This window comes from Episyrphus balteatus, chromosome 3 (assembly GCF_945859705.1).
Source record: "Episyrphus balteatus chromosome 3, idEpiBalt1.1, whole genome shotgun sequence".
Lineage (NCBI taxonomy): Eukaryota > Metazoa > Arthropoda > Insecta > Diptera > Syrphidae > Episyrphus > Episyrphus balteatus.
Window position 1 is genome coordinate 68,559,983 of NC_079136.1, and position 10,411 is coordinate 68,570,393.

The following is a 10,411-nucleotide window of genomic DNA, read 5'->3' on the forward strand; positions in this document are numbered from 1 at the left end:
TAGCGAGGTAATCCGGAGCGGATTTTGTCCGATTTCATCTGAATCGGACAGTTTTTAATTATCGGAAACACACCTCGAAGCATATTTCGTATGAAATCGGAGAATTTCCGTTCCGACGGATTACCTCGCTAGGGCCGATTGTACAATACGAGGATAATGCTTAAGTCCTTCAAATATTTTCTAAACAGGATACTGTCCGATTTTCACAAATTATGGTTAAAAAAGAGGATAGAAAGATACAGTTCGAAAAAATCTATGTTGACAATCTTACTCCTACAGCTTTAAATGTAAAGATTAGCAACATTGGATTTAATTGAGGTAGAAAAGTCAAATGATGACATCAAAGCCTGAATCAACTCAACCTATCACAGCTTATATCATCATATATTACAACTTATCATTGACAGGCCATCATGACACAAGTTTCGATTGGATGAATTGTCCTTTGATGGGCCGTCCATGATTAATTGTCCTATCCTATCAGTGGAATAGGAAAGTTGAAACTCAAATCAGAAGAATGCTTTGGTAATTTTAATCAGCTTAACCAAAAATGAATTTGCATCACAAAAATGCATTTTTAACAAAATATAATTGTGTAATTATATGCCATCGATAGCGTTGATGTAGCAAATCGAATGAAAAGTAAAAAAATCCATTAGAAAACTTTTCCTGATGACTATAACCCCCATATTATTCACTAGTTTAAAAAATACATCTGGATGTAAAGAAATTGAAATGTCAAAAATAAATCGAAATCTATAATATTCACTTTCATACAGAGAAAAAAATAGTCATTTTTAACTATTTTTTAACTATTTTCATAGTTAAAATCGGGATAACTATTTTGGATTTGGGTTTATTTTTGACATTTGACAATTTTACATCCAGATGTATTTTTTAAACTAGTGAATAATATGGCCGTAAACCATGGTATAAGAAGAGAAGGTATGATCATTAGAGTCGCCATTTTACAAAATGGAATAATAAGTTTTTAACGTTTAATTTGGCAAAGTAAAAAGCAACAACAGTTTCCAAGACAAATTTGTTAACAACAATTTCAATGGGGCAGCTGTCAAAAACTTAGGAAGCCATCTTTTTTTTCATCTGACAGTTCTCGATACAGACTTTCTTCGCGTGATCCTTCTTTTCTTATGACTTTAACCAGCCCCTTGATTAATCTTTCTATTAGATACCAAGTACCAAGTGATGGTAAGGATGATGTATGCACCTGACCTTAAAAAAAATAAAATAAAACACCAAATAATTTAATAGATGTTCTATTATTATTATTATTATTATGAAATAAACAACACATCAATATAATATTATATTTATGTATAATATGTAGTTTTACATATATATTATAATGTGTATGCATTATTATTATTTCATTTGAGATTTTTATTCTAGTATCACAAACAAATATCAACTAAAAAAAATTGTGTAAGATACAAGTGTAAATACAATTATAAACCCATCAATAATAAATTGATTGAGATATACAATACATAGAGATAGTTTAGAGAGATAAATAAATCGCCACAAAAATAAAATTCATATTTTGTTTTTTATAATAATTAATAAGTATTATATAGGTAAATATATAGGTTGTTGTTCTTGTTTCTGTTTCTTTGTTTTTCTATCCATTTTTTGTATGTTTTTTTTTTTTCTCGAAATACAATAAAATAAACATTAATTTTTAATAAAAACAAAAATTACACACTCACAACAAATATGTAAATACTGGGGAAAAAGAAATAACAAAACAAAACAATGTGATGCTTATAAATAATACAAAAAATAAATTTCTGATGAGAAATTATACAAAACGAACATTGTTTTTTTTTTTTCTTTTTCTTTACATAAACTTAATATATAAATAAATTGAATTAATATTTTTTTTTTAACTTAAAAAATAAATTTCTAATAGTAATTTCGATTGGCAGTCCGGAATCATTCTGAAAGCGTTTTATTCGCACAAAACTGACAGTTTTGTATGAATAAAATTTTTTCAGAATGATTCCGGACGCTTCCGGACTGCCAATCGAAAACGCCATAAGTATATTCCAGTTATAATTTATAAAAAATTACTTAAACACAAATTAAAGTAAAAAACAAAAGAGTGCAATGAATGTGTTCTACCAGCCAACTTTTGTACATTCTCTTCATTTTAAATAGGTACACTTCTTTATTAGAAATTGTGTATGTCTCTTTAACTTCTTTGTGCCTCAGAATTCAGAAAAAAAAAATTTCTTTCGAGGGAATAAGATAGAATATTTTGCTAAAGTCACAAGAAAAATATCAAAAAAAGACCGTTTTACCTATTCAATTTGAAGAGAGATTTTACCAAAGCGACATTTGAATTTTTAACATTTAAATTTTTTGAATAAACTAAAATTCGGATTGTTTGCCCTTAAAAATCTCAATTTTACATTGTTTTACTTCATTAAGTAGAAGACAAAATTTAGAGAGTCTAACTAATTGTATTTTTTTTTAAGTTCCTTTTAGATTATAGTTACCATATTAAAACATAGATACCTATGCGCCGTAGCAAAGTTTTTTTAATAAAAAAAAAAAGAAATAAAAACTTAAATAGAAACCCAGCTTATGCTATTAATTTTTTTCTGTAATAATACCAGCGGCTTGGTGGGTTGGCGAATTCCGCTCGCAAATAAATGCGAAATGCCATTTGGGTGATATACAACAAATAAAGTATTTTTTTCGAGTTATTTTTGTGTTGTTTTTGTTGTTTGTTGTTTTTTTTTTATAAAAAAGGAAATTAAAAAAATTGTTTTTTTAAAAAGTCCATAGGATTTGAGCTATTACATTTTATAATAATGTGAATGTAATAATAATTGTGTTTGTGTTCATTTGGAAAGCACAGCACTAACGTGTAACTATAGACTGTACCCAAATGAACACAGCCATAATTAGCAAACAAACAAATTTGCTATATAATAATAAATTATATTAAATAAACTATTAATATTGTTATTTCATAAACATGGCGCTGGTAAATAACTTGTATAAATGAATTTTCTTCCAACTAATAATAAAAATAATTTATCAAATTTATGCAATGATATCAATAATAATTGTTTTTGTTTTTTACCTAAATTATATTCGAGGCTGGTGATACATTTTAATTTAAAATTTAATAATAATAATAATTGCTGAGTTGTTGATGGTGATGGCGATGGCAATAATGGCGACACTAACAGCAGCATCAACATCATCAATAAGTTAGTAATATTTTGATAAGCTTTTTGTGTTGCTGTGGATATTATTGGTAATTGTAATAATTGTAATTGTAATTGTAATGGTGATGTATTTTTGGGTGTTGTTGCTTTATCTTTTTCTAATATGACTAAAATAACTAGTACTACTACAACTATAATAATTATGCACATTGATAGATTGAATAAATTACTGCTGATGATGATTAGATTTTGGGATAATAATTTTAGTAATATTATAATTATTTGAAGGTTCTTTTTGATGAAATATTTAAAGTAGATCTTGATCAACTTTAGTTACGGATTAATCTGCTTTTTGGGTTTTTTCAATTCAGCATCTTCGTCACGTTTAATTTCGGTATAACGTTCGCCTTTGAGCGATACAATTTTATTATCACGATAGCGAACGAGTTTTTTTGGTTCGACTTTTGGTACAAATGGTTTGTATTCGCGTTGGGCAGCATTTTTATCAACATAGGAATACCTGTGAATGAAAATTAAACATAATTAAATAGTATTTGCAAAAAGTTTTAAACAAATTCATTTTAATTCAACCATATTTAAGATTTACCACTTAAAACAAATATTTATTTACATATTATAACACTAAGCAGTTTGTTTAAAATTGTATTTTTATTATTATTTTGTGTCACAAAGACGCAACAAAGCAAATTAATTTGCAAAAATGGAGGTGACCTCAGTTTTCTTCAAATTCCAAAAGGATTCAAATTTCAAGAGGCTTATATGAGAAAAATGTCTAGATGGTGAAGGCTGGATTTAAACCCAGAGCCTCTACCGTTACAGTTTATGTTGGGGAGGAACTTATAACAACAGAATGAAACCTCTTTTGGAAATGCAAAAGTTAGTTCTGAAGAAAATTTACTTCACGCTAGTTTTTCACTATTTAAGAATTTAAAATTTTTCCGAATTTTGTGCTGTTATAATAAACGTGGTCATTTCTATTCAAGTAAATATAAAGTCATTCTCCACACTAAAATATTATAATGTCGTTCATGTCGAGTATTTAACAAATATAAAATATCTATATCTACCTATGTATCTCTATCTATCTACATTTGTAATTTCAAAACCAATATTTTTTGTAGCTCAATTAAAAATACATTCGAGATTAACATAATTTGAGTTATTATATTCTCTTAATTAAACTTTGTTGTACTCATTTTTCTAACTTATTCGAGACGTTGATGGTGTTTGAATGTTTTCTTGAGCAATTGTTGGTAAGACTAAGACAAAACGATTATCTTATTCGTTCTTGGCGTTCGAATAATACCATTAAATGTTCTTATTTGTTAATAATTCATAGTTTTATTTGGCTCTTATGGTCATTTGTCAGAAAGGCTCGATATTACCTACTCGTATTAGACAAATGTTTGAGTCTTTTTGCTAAAGTTTTGGTATCATTAAATAAAAAACAAATACCTTTACTCCGGAGCAGAGTGTAGAACTTGCAGATGTATGATTTTGTATGCTTATCATGAGTCATAATGGTCAGAGGTGCTTAACACTGCAGTTTACGTAATGAACAGGAAGTGAATTATTTTATTACTAACAAATACACGGGAAATATGGACTGGTTCAAAAGTCGAATTGAGTGGAATGAGGATCTTGAGATAAGCTCTCATAACTAATGTTCCGAAACAAAAAAAGGTGGAAATGGGATTCAAAATCGATAAAAATGTTGTTCGTTGGATATGGAAGAACGACAGAAGAATACAGGTGTATCAATTAAACTACTAAAAAGACCCGAACAAGTCGTAATGTCGTTTTTGTAGGAAAAGAGCTCTATTCTTGTACCTCGAAACTTTGAACATTTTATTACGTATTCATCTTTTGAGAACAAAATTAACTCCGATCCAATCACAATAGAAAAAAGAACTGTCAGTAATGCAATAGCACAAAATCTGATCTTGCCATGGGGATCTAAATTAGACCAACGAAAAAATGGTATTTATGTTGATGATTTGTTTAATTTTCTGGCGTGAAGATACTTTGACGAAATGAAGGATTTGAGAAAGCCGAAAAGTTGCATTGGACTAAACATCACTCATAACGAAAACTCAAATGGAATTTGGCTAGTTAATTTGCTGAGTAAACATTTTATGCTACATATAAACAACAACAAATGATTACTTTTATTTAGTATTAATAATTTTTAATTGTTGAAGGGTCAAAAATGTATAAGTTTGGAACAAAATTTTCTCTGTAAACCAACAAATAAGAACTTTTGTTTATCCTTAGCAATCATTTTTTGTTGTTTACCGTGCAGGTGAAAAGTACAAATTTAACTAAGCTAAGTACTGAGTTACCAAAAAACACGGCTATCATATCCGTGATCGAATTAATGATGAAATGATTGCTGTACGTTATATATCAACCGGAGAAATGCCAACCTGATAACCTAGTTCCTAGAAACAAACGTCAACTATGCGTTAAAAAGATAGGATTAATATATAATTGAAATTCTATTTTATTTAAATATTTTAATAAGTGGGTGTGTTGAAATATTACACTACTTTTCATCAGAATAGGTACACAACTTTTCAAATGTTCATTAATGGTTTGTCCGCAATAGGTTTTACTGTTTTTTGATAGTTTAAGATGTTAGGAAAAGCAACGCCTAATATTATTTCAAAATGGAATATAACTTTCTCATTGACTCTCTGATAAAGTATTTTTTGGGCAAAAATTATTTTATTTTTTTGTTGATCATAATTTTATCTTTAATTTTTTTGTGGATTTCGGGAAAAATCATCATTAAAACTAATAACTGGAGTTTGCTTAATGTAATTCAATAAACATTTTACCATTTTGAAAACATTGGTAGATTAAAATCGCTTAGTTTTGGCGAAAACACATTAAAAATGAAATAAAGAACTTAAGATCCACCAGACACGGTATGGTTAAAAAAAATTACGAAGTGTGAATGTGCTCTATTCTTACTTCAAATACAAAATTTCGTGGGTAGAAAAAAAAACGCTGCAAGAAACTACTCGTAGACGAGTAAATTTTTACATTTGCTACCAGTTTTGGTGGATAAACGATAAGAAAAAAAGTGAAAAACAGTTGTTCTATTTGTATTGTAATGACAGTAAAACAGACTCGTCAACAGTTCCAATCTTCTAAAATGGCTAAATTTTGAAGACACACAATCACTAAACCAAGAAGAGAATTGTATGCGATTCAATTTTTTGATTATCCTATAAAACATGGAAAGTTGAATCGTATTTATTGGTATTTTTGGATAAACGAAAATTTAATTTTTACGTCGCTGATGAGTTGAAATATCACTTTACATTCTGCGAAAGGAGAAACCATTGAGTCCTACTTCATAGTTAAAAAAAAAAGTGTTAAGGCATGGAAGAAAGTAATCTACTATGATAATATTGATTTTGAATTTCAAATGTGAAGAGTAGACACATTTCTTTGTAAATGAATATTGAAGGAACGAAAACTGAACATTTGAAAAGTTGTGTACCTATTCTGATGAAACGGAGTAGTGTTTATTACCTATTTCTTACTGAACATTGGAACTTCTTTATTCCTTATTAATAGTGACGAAGAAAGTGTTTACTTAATCCTAATAATTTGAATAAAGTTCAACTGTCCTAATAGGTTAACAATAGAATATTCAAAAGCAAAAAACTAAATGCACTACCTCAATAAATTTAAATACCTCCTCATCTTCATCTGTTGCAACAAGATTAATCAAATAAAAAAGAAAAATTTATATCTACATCAACATCGCGCAATCGCTTATAAAACATTGTTGTGTTAAATTTGTTCTTCTTTTTCCAAAAAAGTAAAATAAAAAAAAAAAACAACAGATAGATAGATAGAATTACATATTTTTTTTTTCATCTACTTGCAAAAATTTGTGTATGTACCTTACCTTGCAATAATACGATTCTTCAATTCAGTATCATTAACAACATTATTCTTCCGTCCTTGCAAATTATTAGACTTGTCTGTCAAAGACTGTCCAGTCTCTTGACGATGCAACAAAATTTGTGTTGCACTATCGATGTCACCCTTGGCAATAGCAATGCAATGTTTAACCTATAGGATGAAAAAAAAAGGATTGATTTTTTTTTTCTTGTTGTTGTTGGTGGTATTTCTTCCTACCTCAACGTAAGACGTTTCTGGAAACATTTCCTGAAGAACTTCACATTCATCTAGAAAATAGTCACAACCCGAACTATCTGTCGATCCACAATCACTCGTCTCTGATAAATGTTGGGCACGTTTGCCAGTTCCAGAGCCAATCCCAGAACACTCATCCTTTTCAGAAATCGATGATGGACGAGCTCGGAGTTTTGATTCTGGGATTATATCAGAAAGACTTAAAGAACTAAAAGGTATAGAAAAAGACTTTCAAATATGATTCCTTAGATAGTGTAAATTTGTTACTCACTGAAGTGAGATATTTGCAGAAGTCTCACTTCCACGACTCTTCTCCATTTCGGAGAGTTCATTCTCCAACTTAAATATCCAATTACAAATTACCCCAGAGTCAATTAATGAGAACTCTGAGAAGTAAGCACTCATCATTTCAGTGAACCCTTCCACATCGAAACATGGATCCTGGGAGGCTTCCTCCAGAATCGATATTATGTAGGAAAGGACAATTTCATCGACAACACTGAAATCAGCTTCAGGAATATGTCCACTGACAAATTGAATCAAACTCTTCTTAACAACTTCGTGTTGTTCCTGGAGATTGGTCATCTTTAATAAAAAAAAAAAGAGAATTTTGTTCCCAACAATGTAAAAAAGAAAAATCCCAAAATCAAAATTTTCAGTCAGATTCGTGTGTAGACATTTTTCGCCTTTGGCCCAGGAGAAAAAAAAAATGTAATAATTGTAATTCGCTTTGCGTACCTTTTCTTGGATATAACTTTTGCAATCCGTCAAAAAGAATTTTGTAATAATAAATAGCAAATATGTATTTTGTTTGCTGCAGAGCGAAAAGATGCTCTGAATTATTATCTATCTCAAACTTAAATTAAGCTTTAAACAAAAAATAAGTGAAGACGAAGGAAATCTGCGGCAAAATTGTGAATTTCTTTCTGTTCTTCTTCTTCTTCGTTCTTTTACTCTCAAACACAAAACAATCAATAAAAATCAATAATCAATTTTTTTTTGCATTTTCTTGTTTTTCTTTTGTGGTCTTCGTTTTTCTTTTTGTGTTTTTTTCTTTGCTTTTTGACAAGCGTATTCTAGGGTGGTGGAAATAATAATGGAAATAGGGCGACATCTGTTTGCTCAGTGTTTAAGTGAATGGATTTTGGTGAGTATTGGAGACCGTTACATTTAAAAAATGAATTATTTCCTTTCAATGCTTAAAAAATGCTCATGAAAACATAAAAATTACAAAAAAAATGACATCATATCATCATAATCATAATCTTTATCTTTGTCGCAACTTTGCTGGTATTCTGCAAGAGCTCTCATAAAACTTTAGAGCGCTCATAAAATTGTTCACCACTCTATACACCATAGAGACAGGTATACTTCCTCTATGCTCTACTCACCATAATATTCAATTCATGTAGGGGTTTCATATTTCATTGGAGATGGTAGTTTCCCAACTAGCACAACAGCTTCAATAAATTGAGATATCGCAGGTACTACTTTTTATACAGCTTGTATTGAGCTTGCTTCAGAATTTAATTGCTTATAGAAGTTCGAACTTGTTTAACAACTTCTAATAAGTTGTTTAAATACTGTTAAAGAAACTTAAACGAAAAAAGCTTGTTTTCGCAAAAGCCTGCTTAGTGAATTTATAGAAGCTTTACAGAAATTACCAAGTTTAGTAATTAATTTTTGGTTTTGACATTGAATAATCTAGCTGGGACACTTTTTGGTTTTGACATTGAATAATTTAGCTCGGACATTTTTTTTTTTGACATTTCTGCTATTTGAACTGATTAAGTTTTTGACTACATTAATAAATATACTAGGATGGCCGAGTGGGTAGAGTGGCGGACTGCCACCAAGCAGATACGAAGTTCGATTCCTGGGTGTGGTAAAAAATTGTATACTTTTAAAATTATTATCAATAGATATACTAAAAACTAATGGAAAAATATATATAATTTCAGATCAAAAGATAAAATTCATGGTTTGCAATCAAATAAAAACCAGTTAAAAAAAAATTCTTTTTTGTTTTCGTAGTTGTTTTTTTAATTTCGATAAGACATGTATTAAAGGGCTATACAAGCTCTTCCGAAGCTATCTGTCAAATCTCAAAGCTTCGGAAAAGCTTCGGTAAAGCTTCGTTTAACCTTCTAATAGAGGGTCAAACTTGTATAACGTTCTCCTTTTTCCATGCCCAACAACCTTACTAAAGTTTAAAAGAAGCTGAAATATAGCTTTTGTAATACCTTAACCGAAGCTGAAATGTTAGTTGGGTTTACCTACCCCAAGTAACACAACTGCTTCTGTAAAATGAAATTTAGCAGGTTATAGCTTTTAAAGGGCTTGTATAGAGCTTGCTTTAAGCCTCAACTACATTGGCTCAAAAAGTGAAAAAGTACAAAAGTGAAAATTTTCAAACGCATTTTTGTATAGTTTTTCGAGCTGAAAAATTAAAACAAGTGATGCAGAAAGCATCAGCAAGTTCGAACTTAGTACGCTGCTGAAGCGAAAAGAAATTTTCCATACAAAAATTCGATAACGAAATCTTGAACGAAAAATTTCGTTTTGTTTTTTCAGTACGCAGCTCTAGCGAAAAATTGGAGACTTTTCACTCATTTGTCACTTACTTTTTACTGTCCTGTGCATTTTTCTTGACATTTGACAATTTTACATCCAGTTGTATTTTTTAAAACTAGTGAATAATATGGCCGTAAATAAAGTAAAAAAAATAAATAAAAAAAGTTAAAGTTAAAAGTGGCTATTAAGTTTTACCTTAACGGTCATATATATTATTCACTAGTTTAAAAAATACATCTGGATGTAAACAATATCAAAATGTCAAAAATAAATCCAATTCCACAATATTCACTACTTAAATCCAATCTTAAATCCAATTATTTAAATCCAATCTCGTTAAATCCAAACAAATTTAAACTGCTCTCTGGAGGTCTGTTTAACTTTATAAATCCAGATGTAAAACTAATTTTCACAGTGTTCAGCTGTTTTTTCACGTATTT

The 10,411-nt window shown here is 29.4% G+C and overlaps 1 protein-coding gene across 1 annotated transcript; it reads right to left on the reverse strand.

The window, feature by feature from the left end:
• Positions 1 to 2,630: 2,630 nt before the first annotated feature.
• LOC129915492 (CUE domain-containing protein 2-A) lies at positions 2,631 to 8,430 on the reverse strand. Its single transcript, XM_055995047.1, has 5 exons — positions 8,136 to 8,430; positions 7,669 to 7,982; positions 7,380 to 7,605; positions 7,147 to 7,313; positions 2,631 to 3,720 (listed from the first exon to the last, which is right to left on the reverse strand). The coding sequence occupies exons 2-5, from the start codon at positions 7,980 to 7,982 to the stop codon at positions 3,534 to 3,536; spliced, it is 894 nt and encodes a 297-aa protein (XP_055851022.1). The 5' UTR covers positions 8,136 to 8,430; the 3' UTR covers positions 2,631 to 3,533.
• Between the last annotated feature and the right edge of the window lie 1,981 nt (positions 8,431 to 10,411).

Coding starts and splice junctions, on each gene's coding strand:
- LOC129915492 (XM_055995047.1), bottom strand. CDS start 7,982: ATGACCAATCTCCAGGAACAACACGAAGTTGTTAAGAAGAGTTTGATT. Junction 7,606..7,668: donor TCTGCAAATATCTCACTTCA/GTGAGTAACAAA, acceptor TATACCTTTTAG/TTCTTTAAGTCTTTCTGATA. Junction 7,314..7,379: donor CAGAAACGTCTTACGTTGAG/GTAGGAAGAAAT, acceptor TTCATCCTATAG/GTTAAACATTGCATTGCTAT.